Source organism: Pristiophorus japonicus, chromosome 7 (genome assembly GCF_044704955.1).
Source record: "Pristiophorus japonicus isolate sPriJap1 chromosome 7, sPriJap1.hap1, whole genome shotgun sequence".
Classification (NCBI taxonomy): domain Eukaryota; kingdom Metazoa; phylum Chordata; class Chondrichthyes; family Pristiophoridae; genus Pristiophorus; species Pristiophorus japonicus.
In genome coordinates, this window is record NC_091983.1 from 27,354,437 (window position 1) to 27,377,701 (window position 23,265).

General features: G+C 43.1%; 1 protein-coding gene across 2 annotated transcripts in view; it reads left to right on the forward strand.

Annotated features, from left to right (window-relative positions):
• Positions 1 to 1,681: 1,681 nt before the first annotated feature.
• dst (dystonin) overlaps positions 1,682 to 23,265 on the forward strand; it is a 647,938-nt gene continuing 626,354 nt past the window's right edge. For both annotated transcript variants that reach the window (XM_070884881.1, XM_070884882.1), the window contains exon 1: positions 1,682 to 1,844. In XM_070884881.1, the coding sequence (XP_070740982.1) occupies positions 1,745 to 1,844 (100 nt within the window). In that variant the 5' untranslated portion in view covers positions 1,682 to 1,744. The remainder of the gene's footprint in view (positions 1,845 to 23,265) is intronic.

Consider the following 23,265-nt stretch of genomic DNA (forward strand, 5'->3'; position numbering starts at 1 on the left):
TGTTAATTAACTTGAGAGAGAGTGAGAGAGGGGAGAAAAAGACAGAAGTGAGCGTTTGATTTAAAAAAAATGTTTGTTCAAACCGTGTGTCCTCCTCACCATTTGCTAACCAATGGATGTGTGTGTGTGTGTGTTTCATTTGATCTTTTGTCTGTCTCCCCCCATCCTCTCTCTCTCCCTGTACAGAGTGTCGGGAGCAGCTCTCGCCCCTGCTCCATGTCTTCTGCCGACTATTCCGACGAGGATGATGATTTTGGCCAAAGATCGGGGACTGTCTCGCCAGCTCCCGGGGATACACTGCCGTGGAACCTGCCCAAACACGAGAGGTCCAAGAGAAAAATTCAAGGAGGCTCGGTGCTGGACCCGGCAGAAAGAGCCGTTCTCAGAATAGCCGGTGAGGATTGATTTATTATTTATTATTTAAAACCTGGAAGGCTGTGCCCAGCACACAGCGAGGGCGGGCACTTATTGTACATTACAGCCGCAGGATGGGCACGCTCATATTCTGCTAGGCGCCTTCGATTTGGTTTCCTTCCCTTTTAGCTGAAAACCATTAATTGAACTGGAGCGGTATATTGGCGGTGTGTTTAGCCACCGAGCATTGCACCATGTTTTCACTTTCATTTATTCCATTTGTAATCGGATACCCCCTCCTTAACTCGATGTGCTTGATATTTATCGGTCATGTAGAGATTTGGTCTGATTGGTACAATGGCCTTCTCCATTGATATTTATATAATGTACTGCAATTAATATGTGCACACTAATAATGCTATATATATATATTAATATATATATATATATATATATAACTATAGTAAATGGTATTGTGTACATAATGTACTATAATGTAACAAAATATACTATAAATGAAGAGCAATCTAGGTTTAATGGAGTGTGGGATTCCCTTCCACAAATTGTCTTGATGGATATGTTTTCTGTTACCTTTTTCTCCAGTAACCAGACGCCCAACCTTCAGCCAGTCAAAGGTGAGCTGAGGGGTGTGTGTGTGTAACTGTTTCACACCCAGACATGCTCAGTTGCAACCCACAATTTTGCATTTAATTTATAAATACAAGAGCATTTTGAAAACCTATTTTTGGGGGGCTCATTTAGTGAAATTTCCATGTAAATATCCTCTTTTTAAAAAAAAAAACATTTTAATGTAAACATTGCATAAGTCAGGAATGATTTCATTCCTCTCCCTGCCGTTTACACACAATAGGGAGAGAGCCCACGCCATCTTCTGCAGTCTGTTTCGCAAAATAAAAATGAAAACAATGTACTTCAAACATTTGCAGTCGGTGATGGAGGCTTTTTCTAATCCCCTGTGTGTGTGTGTGGTTCAGGCTGGGTCCGAGTTCCAGCGTGTCTGTGGGACAGGACAGGACAGGTCAGGGAGGGTGAGGGGAGATTGGGGCAGTGATTTGCAATCGGTGGCTGCAGCTTCTGTATTTTAACGGGAGAAGCGAAAGGGGGTAGCAGTGACCAGAGCCGGTGTCCATGGCTTCTCTCTCTCTCTCTCTCTCCGCCAACCCTGTTGAGAGGGAGGAGATAGATTGCAAGGGATAAGGGCAGGGCTAACTCTCTCCATTGGTGCTGCCGACTCCAGGGCGGTCCTCCGAGTAGCTCGCCCCCGGCGCTTGGCTCTCCCAAGTTCCCAGCCCTTGGTGTGTGTGTGCCAGTCCTTCTCCCCAAGTTAAAGGAGAGCTGAGAGCCGGTGTCGACCGCTCCTTCAAACACCATGGCCGGCTACACCCGGGGCTTCACACCCGCTGCTTACTATTACGCCGATGAACTGGAGTATCTGCAGGCTTATGAAGACGTGCTGGAACGGTACAAAGGTAAATCCGCTTTAACTGGGGTTAAGCTAACGGTTTAGACTCTCTCTTTGGCCCATGTATTGTCCCGAATGATTGGACCGCGTTGACCACTAAATGAAGTGTTTTGTCAGCACTGCAGCTTTGCCCCTTTCCTGGTTGATTCAGACACAGTCTGATGCAAAGGATTTTTTTTTGTCAGAATGGGCTGGGTGAGTGTGTGAACAGAAATATCAATCCAGAGACTGAGATTTATTTCCATAGTTCTCCCGACTGATGCCTGACTGGATTGTTACTGCTATGTGTTTTCCATATCTCAGTTTCTATAAATATTTATTCCTGTGTCCAATTTGACCAGACCTTGTCTCTCCCGCCACCCCCCCCCCCCCAAAATCTGGATCAGATTATTTTGAGATTTTGCCTGTGATGTGTAACACTTGAGGCTCTTATTGATAGCCTTAACTCCTCCTGTCTAATGTGACACACATGCTGCAAAAGGATTGCGTCCCAGCAGTCCGGAATCTCAATCTGTTGCATTTGTGAGTGTGTTCATCTTTTTCAAAAGAGACCGGAATTGTTCTGTGAGGTGATAATTCTGCTTAGTCATTGGATCAAATCCGAAGATAACTGGGGACAAAATGACTCATCATTTTTCTTTTAAACGGACAAATAAATCTGCAAAGCAGTTATGAAGAAATGAGGACACCTTTTGTCTGTTCGTACAGTGAAGTGCTATCCAATGCAGAGGAGGGAACAATTGAGGCAGTATTGTTGTAACCGCCTTGGCAGATTGATGAGTGGAATATAGAATAGAATCTTGCAGCACAGAAGGAGGCCATTTGGCCCAGCATGCCTGTGCTGGCTCTTTCAGATTGCTATCTAATTAGTTTCTCATCTTCGCTCTTTACCCATAGCTCGGCACTTTTCTCCCCTTCAAGTATATATCTAGTTCCCTTTAGAAAGTTACTAGTGAATCCGTTTCCACAACCCTTTCAGGCAGTGCATTCCAGATCATATCCATTCGCTACATTTATTTAAAAAAAAACAATTCTCATCTCACTTCCTGGCTCTTAATGGATTTTTTTGAGGATGTATTCATTGCACACGGCCATGACTGAAATATTCAAATTTCATTTTTTTTTCTGACTGAGGCGTAAGAATGGATGGAGCATGTACACAAGTTGTAGAATCTCCTCTCTGTCAATAAGTAACATTGCCTTTAACTGATCGAGGAATATTGTTTTACACTGGGAGGAGTCATATGATTTTTTTAAGCATGGTGTGTTGTGGAGCAGGGGGCATGTTTTTATTTTCCTTACTCTTTTCTCTTTACCACACCCTGTCCTCCAGTTTCTGTCAGTCCACTGAAGCTGCTGATTTGTGCTGGGTACAACCCTTCTGTTACTGACAGGTCTCTGGTACCTTGACCAAGCCCTCATTCTTTACCTGTGTAGCCTTGACTGTGAGGTGCAACAGCTGCCACTGATCACATCCTGCACTGATTTTCGTGCAGACACTTTCCTGCAATGGTCACTGGATAGTAATCAGGGATTCAAACCTCTGGTTGACTTCCTCACCCTCCTTTTTTTGAGGCCAATTGCAGTGCTCGCCAGTCCCACCCAAGTTGAGATGTGTTTCCTTGGCACACCATGGAACCTTCCTCGTCACTCGCATTTGATATCTTCACTCCTCAGAAGGTTCAACAAGTATTGAGAAGTAAGATCTTCATGAAAAACAAAAAAACTGATTGGTTTAGTTTTTTGTCCAAGTTGATGTGTTCTGTTTAATAAATAGTTAAAAGCTACATCACTTTGATCAATGATCATGTATTCAGTATGCTGTCGTACTGAGATGCATTGTTGATATCCCTTTTACACTCTGATCAAGCTTTAGGTCACCTGCCCTACTACCACCTCGTGTAGTTTGGTGTCCATTTTTGACTGAAGATGCTCCTGTAATGTGCCTTGGGACGTTTTATGTTAAAGGTGGTAGAGGATATAAATGCAAGCTGTTTTTAGATTGTCAGAATCTGGCAGTGTCGCACAGTGTATTGGCATTGTCGTTTATGGGCGTGTTCACTATTTTAATCCACGTTTTAAACAGGATTAAATTGTAAATGAGCAAAATTAGATCTCGTATCAGCTGTTGCATAACGTAACTAGCAGGGAGTCAGCTGTGGAAATAGCAGTTGCTGTACTCTCTAAGGGACAGAATCGTATGATGCATCAGAAGTGGAATCTTGGCTTTTTGTTCTCCTGCACTCGTACCACAACAATGAAGGTCGTTCTTAATGTCTTTTCCTGCAGAGTTCCTTCTTCACATTTAACGTGAACTTGATGTTGATTTTTAAGCTTGAATTTTCTGAAATCTTCACACGTACTACACAATTCAGCTTGTAACAAATATACCGCGAGTCTGCAGGTATTCTATTATCAATTAAGATCAATTAGTAGGCAACTGTTCAGATTATCTGGTACAAAGCACAAAAATATTTAGTGTGTGATTGTCTTTTTCTCTCTCTGAAATACTCATCACTCATGGTGGGTCACGCATGGTGGATTAACACTGGTCATCAACATTTTGGGACTTAATTCCTGCAACTGTTGTACAACTTTATTTTAAAATAAAAGATCCATCTAATGAAAACTCTTTTCTGATGGTGCTTGGGAGTTAATAGGCAGTCAAGTATCTGTTCCGTTTAATGCAGCATTTTTCATAGTTTAACAGTCATTGCAACTTATTTTCTGAATATATTATGACAAACTACAAAGTATTCCTCATAAAACTGTCTGGCTTCAGTTGCCTGTTTTGTGAATCAGAATTATTAATTTTTAATGTGCATCATATGGAATTGACTGTCGTCTGAAAATGGGTAATTTCGCTGCTGTAAGTGGCCATTATTTTTAAAAAAAAGTGTTTGCTATATATAGACTTCACTTAGCATTTTAGTGCAGAGTAAAAGCCCTGTAGGGTGTACAAATATTTGTATATTTTTTGCACCCAAAAGCAGTCTTCATTTTGTGTATTCCACTTGCATCAAGTCAAGTGTGAAATGTTACCTTTTCAGCCAACTGACAGAATATTTCATGTTGGGTAATCCTGTTATCCATCCAAAGTGCAAACTGGCGCACCAATAGTAATAATGCAACTGGTATGGGCGGTGGGTGCTGTGGTTTCAATAAGAGGCAATATTTATCTCACTGGTTGCCCCATTTCCATGTTACAGGAAATGCTTTGAGGAATTGGCTCTTTGATGCTAAAATTATGTGATTTGGTAATGCCAGGCCGACTGCTGGAAAGAGTTGTCGTGTTGAGACAACACTTCGCGAAGCTCATCGCATTGGTTCTCTGATTTTTTCACCCCCCAGCCCCCCACTTTGCAAGTTTTATATTGTTTTTCTCCCCAACATCATCTGTAGCGATCAGACAGCCTGGAGACCTCCTGTCGGTGCCTCTCTCCAGCTGGTTTCTGAGAGGTGCTTGTGAAATGTCGGGAATGGTGGCCTGCTGCATGCAGGACCATGGTGCTCTGCCGTAGCTGTGTTGGAATGTTGGAGCTGCGATGTACTGTTGCTGGACTTCAGCCCACATATTTCCATTCAGGATTGTATTTCAGTCATTGCCACTTTCAGTTTATGCTGGGGGCAAGAAAAAGCTTCAAAATCACTTGGTTTTAATGCCCTGTCTCTACCTCTGCCTTGGCTCATCTGCTCGTGGAAACATCATCAGTGCCTTGGTAACCTCTCCTGGATGGCCTCCCACCTTCCACCATAGGGACACCATCTCCAAGTTACACACCATCCTGACTTGGAAATATATTGCCGTTTGTTCTTCGTCACTGGACCAAAATCCTGTAATTTCCTCCGTAACAGCACTATGGAAGTCCCTTTACCACATGGACTGCCGCGCTTCAAGAAGGCAGCTCACCACCACCTTTTCAATGGCAATTGGGGATGGGCAATAAATGCAGGCTTTGCTTGCGACATCCACATTCCATAAACAAAGCGGGGGCAGGGGGGGAACCTGTGCTGCCCAAATCTTAATATACATAGATGACCTGGAAGAGGGGACAGAGTGTAGTGTAACAAAATTTGCAGATGGCACTAAGATTAGTGGGAAAGCGGGTTGTATAGAGGACACAGAGAGGCTGCAAAGAGATTTGGATAGGTTAAGCGAATGGGCGAAGGTTTGGCAGATGGAATACAATGTCGGAAAGTGTGAGGTCATCCACCTTGGGGGAAAAAAAACAGTAAAAGGGAATATTATTTGAATGGGGAGAAATTACAACATGCTGAGGTGCAGAGGGACCTGGGGGTCCTTGTGCATGAATCCCAAAAAGTTAGTTTGCAGGTGCAACAGGTAATCAGGAAGGCGAATGGAATGTTGGCCTTCATTGCGAGAGAGATGGAGTACAAAAGCAGGGAGGTCCTGCTGCAAGTGTATAGGGTATTGGTAAGGCCGCACCTGGAGTACAGCGTGCAGTTTTGGTCACCTTACTTAAGGAAGGATATACTGGCTTTGGAGGGGGTACAGAGACGATTCACTAGGCTGATTCCGGAGATGAGGGGGTTACCTTATGATGATAGATTGAGTAGACTGGGTCTTTACTCGTTGGAGTTCAGAAGGATGAGGGGTGATCTTATTGAAACATTTAAAATAATGAAAGGGATAGACAAGATAGAGGCAGAGAGGTTGTTTCCACTGGTCGGGGAGACTAGGACTAGGGGGCACAGCCTCAAAATACGGGGGAGCCAATTTAAAACCGAGTTGAGAAGGAATTTCTTCTCCCAGAGGGTTGTGAATCTGTGGAATTCTCTGCCCAAGGAAGCAATTGAGGCTAGCTCATTGAATGTATTCAAGTAACAGATAGATAGATTTTTAACCAATAAGGGAATTAAGGGTTACGGGGAGAGGGCGAGTAAGTGGAGCTGAGTCCATGGCCAGATCAGCCATGATCTTATTGAATGGCGGAGCAGGCTCGAGGGGCTAGATGGCCTACTCCTGTTCCTAATTCTTATGTTCTTATGTTCTTAACTGGCACCCCTCCCGTTCATCCATCACCCCTGTGCTCGGTGGCCTCCATTAGCTACCAGTCCAGCAAAGCCATGATTTAAAAATTCTTCTAGTGTTGAAGTCCTTCCATGGCCTTGGCTCCCTCCCTATTTCTGTAACCTCCCACAATCCTCAGCTCTCTATGCGCCTTCAATTCTGGCCTTTTGTGCACCCCGATTTTTGCTCGCTCCATCATTAAACGTCATGCCTTCAGTCGTCTAGGCCCAAACATACACTCTTTTTCTCGCTTTCTCTTTTTTTCTCTCTCTCTCTCTCTTTCTCTCTCTTTTTCTCTCTCTCTCTTTTTCTCTCTCTCTCTTTTTCTCTCTCTCTCTTTTTCTCTCTCTCTCTTTTTCTCTCTCTCTCTTTTTCTCTCTCTCCTTTTCTCTCTCTCCTTTTTCTCTCTCTCCTTTTTCTCTCTCTCCTTTTTCTCTCTCTCCTTTTTCTCTCTCTCCTTTTTCTCTCTCTCCTTTTTCTCTCTCTCCTTTTTCTCTCTCTCCTTTTTCTCTCTCTCTTCTCTCTTTCTCTCTCTTTTCTCTCTCTCTTTTTCTCTCCTTTTTCTCTCTCCCTTTTTCTCTCTCCCTTTTTCTCTCTCCCTTTTTCTCTCTCTCTTTTTCTCTCTCTTTCTCTCCTTTTTCTCTCTCTCTTTTTCTCTCCTTTTTCTCTCTCTCTCTTTTTCTCTCTCTCTTTTTCTCTCTCTCTTTCTCTCTCTCTTTTTCTCTCTCTCTTTTTCTCTCTCTCTTTTTCTCTCTCTCTTTTTCTCTCTCTCTTTTTCTCTCTCTCTTTTTCTCTCTCTCTTTTTCTCTCTCTCTTTTTCTCTCTCTCTTTTTCTCTCTCTCTTTTTCTCTCTCTCTTTTTCTCTCTCTCTTTTTCTCTCTCTCTTTTTTTCTCTCTCTCTTTTTTTTTCTCTCTCATAAGAACATAAGAATTAGGAACAGGAGTAGGCCATCTAGCCCCCCGCCATTCAACAAGATCATGGCTGATCTGGCCATGGACTCAATGCCACTTACCCGCCCGCTCCCCGTAACCCTTAATTCCCTTGTTGGTTAAAAATCTATCTCTCTGTGATTTGAATACATTCAATGAGCTAGCCTCAACTGCTTCCTTGGGCAGAGAATTCCACAGATTCACAACCCTCTGGGAGAAGAAATTCCTTCTCAACTCGGTTTTAAATTGGCACCCCCGTATTCTCTCTCTTTTTCTTTCTCTCTCTCTCTCTCTCTCTCGCTCTCTCTCTCTCTCTCTCTCTCTCTCTCTCTCTCTCTCTCTCGATGCTCCTTAAAAACTACCTCTTTGACGAGCTTTTAGTCACCTGTCCTAATATTTCCTTATGTGGCTCAGTATCAAATTTTGTCTGATAACGCTCCTGTGATGTGCCTTGGGATCTTTTTCCAATGTTAAAGGTGCAATATAAATGCAAGTTGTTGTATAAAGTTAATTTTGTATATCAATGTGAGATCACCAACTGCTTGCATCTGGTTGTGTCTAAGGTCACTAACTTTAAGAGCCTTGTGACCCCACTTGGGTGGAGCTGGCTTTAAAGTAACTGGAGGAGTGAAAAAGAGTTCTCTTGGAATAAGTATCAACTTCACATTTTCAACTGGCCACTCATTAATTAATCCTTGGAAACATTAAACGTAGATTTGATGTCTAAATACATGATTGAGGCGATGTGTTGCTTGTTTTATTGTCTTTTATTTGTGGTCTAGTCACGTTCTTTAAAAAGATGTGTGTTTTTAGACCAACGATTATGCATTTTATGAGTTAGTGCCACTGAATACATTTTGTCATGAGACAGAAGCAGCTAAAATGCCTCAAAAGCTTTGTAAATGTCAGATATGAATCCGCCTTCTTTTGTGGCAGCATGACTGAATTTTTTTGATTAGACTAGTTCTATAAATGAGCTCCATTGAGAGCCACCTTCCTACAGACTTCCCTCTCTCTTGTAGGCTAGCAGTGAAAGCTGTCCCAGAGAACTGGAATGAATGACTTGACTGCATGGGAACTTGCTGCAAAGCAAGGGTCAAACTGGGGAACACCGAATCTATTTGTAATACGATTTTTCTTGTTGGTACCCAGTTAAATACTCTTCACCCTCCCTCCCACTCATGCTTTTCCCTGTGATGAAATTTGTGGGTCAGCGGACAGCACTTTCGCATCTGAGTTACTGAGCATCTGTGGATTGAAGTCCCACTCCAGAGACTTGAGCACATAATCTAGACTGACAGTTCAGTGCAGTACTGGGTGAGTGCTGCACTGTCAGAGGTGCCGTCTTTTGGATGAGACGTGAACCTCTCATCTGCATGGATTGCATTCAAGCATTTTAACAGAATCTTGGAAAGAGATAGCAGAGGCATTACTACACATATTTAATAATGCTTTTGAAAAAGGTATAGTGCCAGGAACTGGCGGATAGTTAACGTATTACCTATATTTAAGAAAGGGGATAGAACATGTCCAAGGAATTATGGACCAGTCAGCTTAACATCAGTGGTAAGAAAAATAAGTGGTAAGAATCCCTACTAAAGGAGAAAATAGAACAACTAGGAAACACACATATATTAATGAATAGTCGGCATGAATTTCAAAAGGGAAAGTCTTGCTTGACCAACTTTATTGAATTTTTTGTAGAGGGAGTAGACGATGGTAATGCAGTACATGTAATTTATCTAGATTTTCAGAAGGCTTTCGATAAGGTATCCCATAATAGACTGATGAACAAGGTCAGAGAATGCAGAATCAGGGGACAAGTAGCAGAATGGATAGCTAGCTGGCTTCAAGACAGAAAGCAGAGAGTAGGTGTAAAATGTAGCTATTGACAGTGGCAGAAGGTGGGTAGTGGTGTTCCACAAGGATCAGTGCTGGGACCACTGTTCACAATTTATATTAATGATTTACACTTTAGAATCAAAAACACAAGTTCTAAATTTGCGGAGGACACCAAATTGGGGCGACAGTCAATACTGAGGAGGACTGCCACAAATTAAAGGAGGACATAAATAAACTTGCAAAATGGGCATATCATTGACAAATGAAGTTCAACACAGATAAATGTGAGTTATTACATTTTGGTAGGAAGAATAGGGAGGTCACTTATTACATGGAGAGTGCAAGTCTAAGTGGGTTAGAGGAACAAAGGGATCTCGGAGTATAAATGCACATCACTAAAAGTTGTGACAAAGGTTAGTAAGACCGATTTTTTTTAAAAAGCACTCGGGTTTATTTCTAGAGATAAAGAATTGAAAAGTAAGGATATTATGCTCAAACTTGTATTGAACCTTGGTTAGACCACACTTGGATTACTGTGTACAGTTTTGGTTGCCATATTATAAAAAGGATAAAGAGGCACTGGAGAAGGTGCAATGAAGATTTAGAAGGATGATACCAGAAATGCGAGGATATACATATTGGGAAAGGATGAACAGGCTGGGTCTCTTTTTTTTCTCTATGATTAAGGAAGGCTGAGGGATGACCTAATTGAGGTCTTTAAAATTATGAAAGGTTTTGATAGAGTGATAATAGTGAGAATGTTTCCACTTGAGCGGAAGAGCATAACCTGGGGCCATCAATATCAGATAGTCAAGAAATCCAATAGGGAATTCAGAAGAAGCTTCTTTACCCAAAGAGTGGTGAGAATATGGAACTTGCTTCCACAGGGAGTGGTTGAAGCAAATAGTATAGATGTATTTAAAGGTAGGCTAGACAAGCATAGGAGGGAGAAGAGAATAGAGGGTTATGCTGAGGGGAGACGGGAGGAGGCTTGAGTGGAGCATAAACTCCGGCATGGACGGGCTGGGCCGAATGGTCTGTGCCGTATATCCTATGCAATCCTTCTCCCCATCTACACTTACCTCATTAAAATAATTCCTAGATTTCTGCCTCGATGTTCCTCCCAAGCTTTCGTTGCTGCTGGATTTAGGTGCAGCTCACCTCACCTGTACCAATCGTTTTATTGTGAAGTGTTTCTGTTTATTTAAGAAAGTAAGATTGTGGTTTTCACACCAGGGTACCAGCCACTCATTTCACTCTCAAAATTCTTGTCACTCCCCCTATCTAATAATCAGCAGTATTCTTAAATGGTTTTTACTGCTTGGAATTTGAATGAACCACACGATCAATATCTCTCTCAACCTGACTTTAACAGGCTGGATGACGATAGTTCCAGGCATACTGATGTCAGGACCTCATGCTGGGCTGATGCTGTAAATTTGTGTCCTAGGGCTAGACTTTCGGCACATTATCGCCCATATAAGGGCTGAGATTCAGGCTATCGCCCATATTTGATGAAAAATGGAAACTCGCGCCTGATTCTAGCCCATTTATCACCGGCGCAACTTTCAGCATAAGCTGCAATGCCCAGCCTATTTTTTTATTTGAAAAAAAACATGACATCATCCTCGTGCAAGGCCCAGAATACTGTTTATAATGGAAACTAGCGCCCAATTATCGCCAAGCGCTACTTTCGGCATTTCGCCCAATTGATCACTAGCCCAAAAAGACGCTGAAGAAAAATTGCACTCACCTGACTTTAACACCTTGAGGGCTGCTGCTGTGTGGTGGGGGGGGTGACGTCAGCAGAATGACCTCAGTGAATGGAGGAGAAGACATTTGCAAAGAAACGTCTTCTGAGTCAGAAGGAAGTTCTTCCTCCTGTCTTCCATCTGTCGTGCTGGTTGGTGGTATGGTACCTTGGGGTGCACTGCCGTATCCCGAAACTATCGCGTGCCGCAAGGCATCGACAGAGTCGGTCGTTTGCCCCATTACTGCAGCCATCTGCCCCATGCCCCCCGATATTCTCGCAGATAGTGTGGCAATGTTGCCGGTCAACCCTCCAAGCGCCTGGAGGAGCTCTCGACCGATGTCGTCGCTCGCCCTTGACCGTAACACATGTCCTGGTTGACGTCTGCCCCTCGCAGCTTGTGCCGACCTTGCCAACTCAACTTCTGCGGGGTTGGCGTGGGCACTGGATGACTCTGAGTGGCCTGCTGCAAGCCGCTTGGCCCCACTACTTCATCCGTTCAGGATGATGTGACCGCAGGTACCACAGATGAGATTTTGGACTGCTCATCCTCCTCCTCCTCCTCGGTTGTATGGTCATCTTAACCCGTGGCGAGCACGACCTGTAGTGGTGATGCTCCAGCGGCCTCCTGTTGCGCCTGGGGAGCTGGAAAACATAATTGAGATTAGTAGAAGAGAAGGGGAGATATGTGAATGCTTGCGCTGAGCAGACAAATGTATGAGGAGCTACACTACTGCAATAAATGTAAACGAGAGATGTTACATATGATTAACAGAAGAGTACAGAAGCTGCATGCATAACAATACATCATTCATATATTATCAAATGGCTTTAAATTACCACTGGTTTACACATTACTCACGTAACACAACAATGGGATCTGCACCACCACGGGTGGCAGAACGACTATGCCTGCCCACTAAGGCTGCGGCACGCTCCTCGATCAGTGAGAGTGTGCTGGTCAGCAGGCCCACCTCTGCTCCGCTTGATTCTTCAGTATCTTCCTCTGCAAATGTGATGAGTATGGCATAAGCCAATGGACTCGGTACTACAGGTGCAGCATCCAAAATCCGGAGTTCCGGACTCCGGACCAATTGGTGGCAGGGTCGTCTGGAATCCGTAAAATGTTCTGGAATCCGGACCCGCCGACCTCTGCCTTTACTTCGGGGCCTCCTCACCAGCCCGCCCCAACACCACCTCTGCGACGGGGCCCGTCGGCCTGAACACTACTTTGGCGGCAGGGACCCCGCCCGAACAGCTCCACCTTAATGGGGTCGGTGCCTGAATAGCTCCTCGGCGGGGACCCCCCTTTCTGACGTTTCAAAATCCGGAAATACCCGAACCTGGGCTCGGGTGTTTCCAGACTCGTGATGTCCGAAAGACAATTCGAAGTGTGGAAAAACATGGAATCCGGAATGGCCTGGATTCCAAGGGTTCCGGATTCTGGATGCTGCATCTATATTACGGAAACACAACACATGTTGTAATCCACAATTAGTCACCCCACATGCTAGTTAATGTTGTACGCTAATATGGTCTGTATCCAATGGATGCATGGTTATAACATATATGTTCAGAGAACATATTTTAATAAGATCGTGTTTCAGAACTAATGCTTGATACCAAACATCTCGCGTCCAATCTCCAGGAAAGGCCCCATCCATGGGCCGTGCCATTCGGTGCCTGAGGGGAGGGAGGCGGTTTATTGGAATCGATGGAGGTCCCTGAAGTGGGGTGAATTGGGACTGCTGGTGAGCTCGGCAATGACGGGACCGTAATGGAAGAGGGCACGTGTCCCTGGGCAGTGCTCGGAGACCTCCGTGTGGCCGGAGTTAATGTCCCAAAGTGTCCCAGGGCAGACAGTGAGCCAGGGCAGCTCTCCCAGTCCAGGCTGGGTCACTGTGTGAGTGACAGCAGCCGGAGCGACTTGCACAGTCTGGGCAAAGCTGACCCAACCCCTAGGTGCTCAGTTGTGCCCCATCCACCAACCAAACCAAAATGGAGACGGTGCCCAAGTTAAAGAGTTGCTCACTGCACACAAGCAGCTGATTCTCCTTCTAAACTAAACTAAATAATTCTCCTCCTAAACTAAAGCGGTAGAAATGCCAAGTGTTTGCTGTCTGCTTCCAGTCACTCCTTTGGCCCCAATTTTTGATCAAAGCCTTTAAATAATAATTAATATTGTTGATTTAAGTTTAAGGCATCTTGGCAAAATTAGAGTTAAAGGATGCAGGTTCCAACCCCAATCTAAATCTTAACAGGGAAGCTACCCAAGATTACCCAGCTTAATTACAATCCGCAGAGTTACATTCTAATTAATGAGTCAGTGCATCATTACAATTTAAAATTTAATAATTTAATACTTACTCTTGCTGATGCAACAAGACTGTTCCAGCGCTTGTGGCACTGGTTTGCCTCACACCTATCGTGGGCCACAGATGAGACAAGAGCGGCGATATCCGCTCATATTCTTTGGTAAATCCGGGATTGGGGTTTCCCATGCCCACCCCGGGTTAATTGGCCTCACCGAGTCTCCACCTCATGCACTAAGGTCTCATTTGCTTCTTTTGAGAAACCCTCCTTCTCCCGATAACCTCCTCCAGACACTCTCTCGACTCCTCGTGGGACATCTCCATCATGTAGATTGTTCACAGCTCCTTCAAAAAATACCTCGTCAAAAAGCTTCCTTCTCTCCCTCCCTTTGCCTTTCGAGCATGCACAGATGACCCCTGACTTCCTGAATCGCGGGAGAAGTTCTTTGCCTGAAAAAAAACCGCGTGTGCGCAGAACTGACATTGCTATGGACGCCAGCCTTGCATGACAGAATACATGGCTATTGCCCATTTCATACCGCTAAGGCTATCGCCCAAATTAAAAAGGCAAAACTAGCGGATTTTAAAATGGGCTATATTCCAGCGATCCTGAAAAATAAAAAAAAAGCACTAAGGCTGGAAATATTGCCCATTTTTGGGCGATAACGATCATAGTGGAAAGTCGAGCTCTTAAAGTTCCTACATGAATGATAATTTCCCGGAGCATGTTTGTTTGCACATTAATTTCACCTGCACATGGGCAAAGCTGATTGAAGTTGTTTTTTGAAATAACTGACCATTTAAAAATACAATTTTTGCTGAGTTAAAATCTCCAAATTGAGTCTGTAATTGAGCAAAAATCAGTTTATTCTGCATTTAACATTTGAAGAAAGGCATTTTAAGACTATTTGTTCACTGGACTGCTGTAGCTCCAGGACTGTCAGAAGGGATTCTGAAGAAGATGGGAAGGACTCAATTGAAGTAGTCGAAATAGGGACAAATACTATGGGGAGAAAAAGTATTGGAGCGCCATGTCGATTTTATACGAGGATTGCAAGAATACACAGAGAGAGCATGCAAACTAATATATTGTTTCCGACTGCTTATTTTTGGATAGGAGATAAGTGCCTAAGAAAATTGAGGATGTAAATAAGTGGTTGGAAACCTAGCATGGGGGGGGCGGGGGGGAAAACAAGTTACTTTTATGATTAAATGAGGTGGGCTGCACCTAAATCCAGTCGGAGCAAAGACTTTGGAGGAACACTTGAACCAACAATCTAGGATATTATTTCATCTAGATGGCAAGAAGGCAGGTAGGTAATCTGATCAGATGTGACTGAAGGTAGTTAACAGGAGGGTATAGACATGGATGAACCAGAGATCAGGAAAAGGCAGACACTAGATGGAATTTCTATAATAAGATGCCCATACATGGATGCTCGAAACATTTGAAATAAGGTGCTGGCATGGGAGCCTGTTGTGGCTACAGGAACCGTGATTTGTAGGAATATCAGAACATGGCTAAATACAGGAAATCGTAACAAATATAACATCTGGGACTGAATATTGGACAGAAAAGGAGTTGGTATAGCCTTATAGATCAGGGACATCTGGGAGGTAAATTCAACTGACACTGTGGGAGGATCATCGGAACAGGAGTAGGCCATTCTGCTCCTTGAGCCTGTTCTACCATTCAGTTAGATCATGGCTGATCTTCACACCTCCACTCCATTAACCCGCTTTTGTTCCATAACCCTCCGTACCCTTAACTAACAAAAATAATCTATCGATCTCTGTCTTGAAAGCTCCAGTTGTTCCAGCATCCACAGCTTTTTTTTTGTGGGGCGGGGGGGGGGTTGCGGAGGCAGAGTTTCCAGATTTCTACTACACTTTTGTGTGGAAAACTGCTTCCTGATTTCTTGAATGGCCTGGCTCTGATTTTAAGATTCCCCACAAGAGGGAATAGATTCTCTTTTATCTACTCTATCCAATTCATGGTGTAGGAAACTAAACGTGATATCTGGTTGGCCATCTCAAATGCAAAAAGCAAAAATAAATTCCAAGCTAATCCTAGGATTATGCTCCAGACCAGCAGGTCAACATAAAAAGCAAGATCATTTGGAGAGTTAGGAAGGGTATATGAGGACATGCAAGTTATTTTAATGGGCAATTTCAGTCAACCAAATATAAAGGGCAAGCAAAAGTAAAATACTGCGGATGGTGGAAATCTGAAATAAAAACCAAGCAGTTTAGAGTTGGAGTTGGTGAATGTCATTAATGATTCAGTGTGTCTGGGAAGCCACAAGAGACTGTGCTCATTTTGACTTTGTCTGGATCATTTATGAATACCATGTACAGGAATTGAAAGCTGTGGCTCCCTTGGGGGACAGTATCACAGTCATCAAAATCAACAGGAGAAAAGAGCTTGGAGTTAGTAAAACCCCTTAACCTATTAATGGGAACTGACTGGGTAGATCGGGAGAAATTATTTCCGCTGGTTGGGGAGTCTCGGACTAGGGGACATAGCCTAAAAATTAGAGCCAGGCCCTTCAGGAGTGAGTTATGAAACACTTCTACACCCAGAGATGTAGAAGTTTGGAACTCTCTTCCACAATCAGCAATTGATGCTAGGTCAATTAATTTTAATTCTGAGTTTGATAGGTTTTTGTTGACTACAGGTATTCAGGCATAGGCAGATATATGGAGTTAGGTCACAGATCAGCCACGATCTCATTGAATGGCAGAACAGGCTCGAGGGGTAAATGGCCTCCTCCTGTTCTGAATTCAAATACCAGAGCTCTGTGTGCAACTTTAACGAGGGCTATCTTCAAAGGAATGAAGAAATAAATAAAACAAGTTAATTGGGAGAGCTTATTCAGCACAGGACAAGTAGCGCACCTTTGTAAAGTTATAATAAGATTGCAAATTCAGATTAAATAAATGGATGATTGCTGCAGAGGCAAAACACACGTAAGAAATTCTTTTAGTACTTAAACTGGAAGAGCAATTTGGAGAAGAGTTAAGAAACTGAAAATGCAAGCAGATTCAAAGTAGGTGATGACCTAAAAATAGTAAATATTCTGACTAATTATTACCTCAGAAGTATTGAGAAGCAAAGATGTGAGGGGCAGAAATAATCCAAGCGTAATCAATTACTGTTGATCTAAATAAGATGGAAGTCCGAACCAGGCTATAAGAACTCAAAATTCGTAATTTCCCAGGAACCAATGGTAGTTGTCGCAGAGCACCGAGAGAATAAGCTGAGAAGAGATTTTTGAGGCATTGACCATCATTATAAGGGAGTCACTGGATATTGGGGAGGTACCAGTAGATTGCAAGACATACCCATGTAGTGCCCACCTGCAAAGCGGGTGATCAAATAGACACCAACAACTACCTGCAGACCCATTTATCTTCAATGCTATTCAAAATAATGAATAACCTGTTGGGGGTAAATTAGAGGATTATCTACTCAATAGTGGTCAACATGGATTCAGAATGGGTAGACGCAACCTGACCAATTGCCTTGTCTGCTTTCAGGAAGTGATCACTCAAGCGGGCTATGAGAAGCCACATGTTTGGGAGATGACAAATTAGGAGGCTCAGTGGAATCTGAGAAGGCTGCTCAGAAAATACAGAATGAGTTGGGCAAAATATACAATTGACCAGATGAAATTTAATCTGGATCTGTATCAAGTAGATGGCAAGGACATAAAGACAACAAGTAGTGTTGAAATAGCTAAATGTAGCTCAAGAGGCTGAGGAGCCTTAGTAAATTCCACTCCACTTGTCTAACCAATGTAGAGCAGCAATCACCAAAGCCAATACAATGTGATGTAAAACATTAGTCCTAGGAAATCGGGATCAAACTATGTATAGCTCTGGTCCGAGCACACTGAATATTTTGTTCACTTATGGTTACTGAGATAGGAGAGAGATGTTTATGTTCTTGACAATGGAGAGAAGAACCATGAGGCTGATTCCACGTGTGAAAGGGTCTCGGTTATGAGGAAAGACCAGGGGAAAGTGTGCTTTTCAGGTGGGAAAGGTGACATCTGAGAGCTTGTCTTGTAGATGCATATAAGGTAGTGAACAGTATGGAAAGGTGAATCTGGAGAATTGTATGTAACTTAATTTGTAAGACTAGGACAAGGGGATGCAAATTCAAATGAAGAAAAGGCAAAATTAGGACTGATGTCAAAGTTATTTTCAATTCCTGGATGAAAGTAGCGGAGGCAAGAACTTTGAAATCATGTTTAATTTTAAATGTTGGATGTTGCAGTAGTGGATGGCTGGATGAACTGAAATGGGCCAAATGGCATTCCTCATCATGATTGTTTTGTGATCTTCATGGAGAAAGTAGCATGTTCTCTTGTCTCTCCCAAAAGCATTCTCGGAAAGGTCATTTCCATTATTGTACCATGTGACTCCTTTTCTATCCCTCCAAAATGCCTGCAAGAATAAAAATTCTACAACAACCTGTATTTATATAGTGCCCTAACTGTAGAAAAATGACCCAAAGCACTTCCAAGGAGTGTAATCAAACAAAAATGAACAGCAATGTCAAAAAGAGATATTGGGAGGAATGACTAAAACCTTGGTCAAAGAGGAGTGTTTTTCAGAGGGTGCTAAAATGAGATATTGGCAGAGAATTCTAGAGATTAGGTCCAAGAAAGGTGAAGGCACGATCGTCAATGGTGGGGTGAAGGGTTTTTGGGGGTGCACAAGAGAGCAGCGGTGGTGGAATGCAGTTCTCCACCTTGTAGGGCTAGACAAAGGTTAGAGATGGGAGGGATGAGGCCATGATGGGAATTAAACACCTGGATGAGCATTTTAAATTTGAGGCATTGGGGGACTGGCTGCAATGTAGGTCATTAAGGACCAGAGTGATGGGTGAGTCGAGCTTGGTGGGGATAGGATACTGATGATCTGAAGAAGGTGGATGATGTGAGGCTGGCCAGGAGAACATTGGAATATCTGGGTCTAGTGGATAAGGCCTTTCAGCAGCAGATGCACTGAGGCAGGGTGAAGATGGGTTTCATTACGGAGATGGAAGTTGGCAGTCTTGGATATGAGGTGGTGAAACAGAATACCGATACTGCAAATTGTTGGTTTCAATCTGAGATGGTGGCTGGGGAGGGTACAGAGTTTGAGGTGGGGGTCAAAGAATATTGGCTTTGGTCTTGCCAATGTTGAACTGGATGGAATTGAGCTCCTCTATGAATGGAAACGGATAAGCAGGCTGACAACTCTGAGGCAGTGGAGGAGAGGTAGAGCTGGGTGATGTTGACTGTAATGTCCTTACTCAATGGCACAAAACCCACACGAGGCACATTCTATGGACAAGGTCACTCTATGACCTGAACCTTTATTCACAGGACCAAGAAGTCTTGACCCTGCGTGGGACCTCCCTTTATATACCTGGATAACCAGGTAAGGAGTGTCTCCCACAAGTTCACTCCCTGTGGTCAAGGTGTGCATTGCTTAAGTATAGACAGCATTGCAGTGGTGTTACATGGAGGTTACATACATGACATTAGCCTACATGTGGACCCTGATGCCATATATTTGGACAAGAATAATGTTGTCCAAGGGCAGCAGGTAGATGAGGAGGGGGAACCAGGATAGGTCTTTGGAGGAATATGAGGTAATGGAGTGGGGTCAGGAAGAGAAGACATTGCTAGAGCTAAGAGTGGAATCAAGTGAGGGCTGTCCCACTGAGCTGGCCAACAGAGGACAGGCATTCAAGGAGGAAAGTGTGGTTGACGGTGGCAAAGGCTGCATAAAGATGAATGAGGAACAGTACACCATGATCACAAAGGATGTCGTTTTGTGTGGAGGTGTGGAAACTTTTTTGGGGATGAAAACATGGAGTTGTGGGAAAGTCAAACATGGATTTGGGAGATGACAACATGTTCAAAGATTATGGAGAGAGAAGGAAGGTTGACGATGGGGTGGGAGTTTGCAAAGATGCAAGGTTTGAGGGTTGGCTCTTCGAGGAGAGGGATGATGAATGGCAGTTTTGAAAGGGAGAGAGAGACGGTAACAGAGGAGAGGGAATATTTACAATGGGGGCCAGGAAGGAAAGTTGGGTGGTGCGAATAGGGTCACGATAGCAGAAGGTGGGTCTCATGGAGATTAGAGATACTGGGAAATGATAAATTCAAGACGAGAGCAGGGGGAATCTTTGGGGAAGTTTGGTTTAGTTGATGAGGGAAAAGGGGGGATATGGTGGAAGCAGCTGAATGGATGGTCTCCACCTTGGTGACAAAGTCGATGAGCTCCTAACACTTGTTGCTGGTGAGGCTGGAGGGGACAGGGGAGATGGGTTTAAGGAGATGACATTGAGTTCTTGCACATCCGTTTTTACAAGCCGCAAGTCTCAATTGTTCCAGTGCAGGGTTGTTCAACCTAAAGCTTGTGTGATCCATGTACCCTGGTTTTCTGGCCTTGGAAGTCTCGACAACAGAAGACAATTTTATTTATATTAATTTGCTTGATTGTTCTGTTTGAATTTTTTGGCTCTGGAGATTTGGAAAGAGCATGTTTATTTAGTGCTCTTGTCTCATTCTTGGATAAATCGCAAATCAACATCAAGGTCTCTTCATATTAGCAACTTGAGATTATGTGCAAAAAATTAGGAAGATTGATTCTGTAAGTACCATGGAGTCTCTGGCCACAATGGGGCCCAAGAAGACAAGAGCTTGGACACTCTCTGTTCAAGCAAGTTCAATCCAACGTATCACCGTATTTTATTTTACACATCACATTACTATGCATTGTTTGAAATTTCTTGCCGATAACGTGCATCAGTTTATGTAATAACGTATGGAGGCACAAGTGTGCAACTGTTGGTGGTCAGGAATTGAAATATTTTTCTGTGATTACCAATATACAACATTTTAGTGTGGCTGCTCACTTTGCCTCTTGAGCTGTGACTGTTGCTGTATATTTGGCATTCCCAGATCCAACATCTTGCAGAGAGATGTAGCGGAGAGCTGCTATTCATCTGCTTCCTCAGCATGCTTTAAGCCCTCCAGAGTATTGTGATCATTTTTCCATTTCTTAAAGATGCCTCACAGGAAGATGGCCAATTGCTGAGTAATGGTTCACAAAAGGTGCTTTCATTGAACTGCCCATAACAATTTAGGTAGTGTGTGTGTATTATATATTGTGTTTATGTGTGTGACTATTCTGATATATTGCTTTTTAATTGGCTTTTTATTTTCACTTGCAGCCTTTCTTTATTCAATTGTTATGTTTTTTTCTCTGGCACTTCTTTCTCTTTGCACGTACATTCATTCACCCTCTCTCTCTCTCTCTCCCTCTCTCTCTAGCTTTTTTCTTTCCCATGCTTTGTTTTCTCGCTCTTGTGCTTTCGCCTTCTCTTCTTTTTATCAGCACTACTTTGGCTATTGCTTCACGGAAATTTCTACGCTTGTTCCTTTGGTTCCGCCCAAGATGCAAGTATATATAAATACATTGGGTAGAGTTTCCACTCGTTTTACGCAAGTATCATCAGCGCAAGCTGGGTCGAACCAGCCCAAAAGATCGAGGGATTTTAAACATAAGTGAGTTACGCCAAAAACCACTTGTGCTCGTGTTTTCCGCTGGTTTAAAATTCAATTTGCTTGATTGCACCCAAAGTGTAAATTCCACTATCTATCTACTTTCCATGGTGTCAGCTGTGCCTCAGTGGGTAGCATCCTTGCCTCTGAGTCATTAGGTTGTGGGTTCAAGTCCCACTCCAGAGACTTGAGCACTCCAGTGCCGTATTGAAGGAGTTTTGCTCTGTTGAAAGTGCCTTCTTTCAAATGAGACGTTAACCTCTCGAGTGGCTGTAAAAGATCATGTGGCACTATTTTTAATAAGAGCAGGAGAGTTCTCCCAGATCTCTTGGCCAATATTTATGCCTCAATCAACATCACTAAAACAGCTTATCTGGTCATCATCACATTGCTGTTTGTAGGAGCTTGCTGTGTGCAAATTGGTTGCTGTGATTCCCACATTGCAACAGTGACTACACTCAAAGTACTTCATTGGCTGTCACACTTTGAGATGTCTGGTGGTCATGAAAGGTGCTTATATAAATGCAAGTCTGTCTTTTTTATTTTTCTTTTAATTAATTCTCTGATGCTTCTTATTCACAAGCAAGTTATATATTACATAAAATAGGCCATTTGGCCCAACTGGTCTGTGCCAATGTTTATGCTCCACACCAGCCTCCTCCCAGCCCTCTTCATCTAATCCTATCAAGATATCCTTCTATTTCTTTCTAGCTCCCCTTAAAGGCCTCAATGCTATCTACCTCGACTGCTCCTTGTGGTAGCGAGTTCCATGTTATCACCACTCTCCGCATAAAGAACAGTAAAAACAGAACGGAAATATGTGGGTTGGAAACCTCAATCACGACTTTGTCAAGTTAATGGAAGTTCCATGTGATTGGTTGATCACTAGCTTTCACTGCTGTATTTGGAGTGCCGTTAACTTGATTACCCTCCCAAAGCTTTCCATCATCGTTTATCTCGTGCTCCTTGAGTGAACACACAGACTTGAGATGCACCTTTTTTGGAGTGCTCGCCCTTTTTGTACCATTACATATACCTCAGGCTGCTGACAAATTTTGCAAGGACTAAATGGTTGTCTTTAGTTAACAACCCCCATGTTTGTAATAATGCAAGAAGTTGTTGAGTGATTAGTTACCAATAAGTTGATTGACTTGCAAAAAATAATCCTGTTATCGGCATCCACAAACTCGAACGGAATTGATATTTGAACGAAGTCAATTAATCTTGAAAGTATTCATTTACTCTCCATAGAATATCGAGGAAATGAGCATGTGAAAACATGGAATGTTTGTGAGATCAATTGAAGGTATAATTGAATCTATTGCTTTTTGAAGGTTGAATTTATAATTGACTGAATTTGTTTTTTCTTTGATTCTGAAATAATTGAATGACAGAAAACAACTAAAGGAAGGCATGCAAGATACCCAAGTTATATTGAAATGACAAATGTGGTTGTTGTAAGACCATTTAGTTTTCGACAAGATCCTGCATAATTGGAGTGCAGCTAACAGAATGGTGCTCACTTATATGAAATGAAGTGTAATTCCCTTAATGTCTCCTACTTCAATTGTTCTGCTGAAACCAAACTCTACAAATTGATCAGTAATGGATACTTATCCATCGCAAGCTTGCCACTAATTACAGTCCGTGCATAGGCTACTAGAACAGTGTTGTCCAATACGTTGAATCCTCACCATGTGTTGCTAATTGGGAATCCAGATGTGGCTAATTGCATATTCAACTAGTCAATACGAACATACAGCAAATGACCAGCTGGTAAATTAGGTCTATCCCTTACCATAAGTGGCTGGACTATCACAATTAGACACTCTCTCTTCCTTTCTTTATTTCCCTCTCTTCCACTGCCTTCCCTCCTGCAGCCATTTAATCTCCTGGGAGAGGCAAATAACCAGAGGGGAAAAAAGCAGGGCCAGTACGGGAAAACATCCTCTGCAAAATTCCTTTCCGACACCCCTCAGGCGATTGAAACCCGT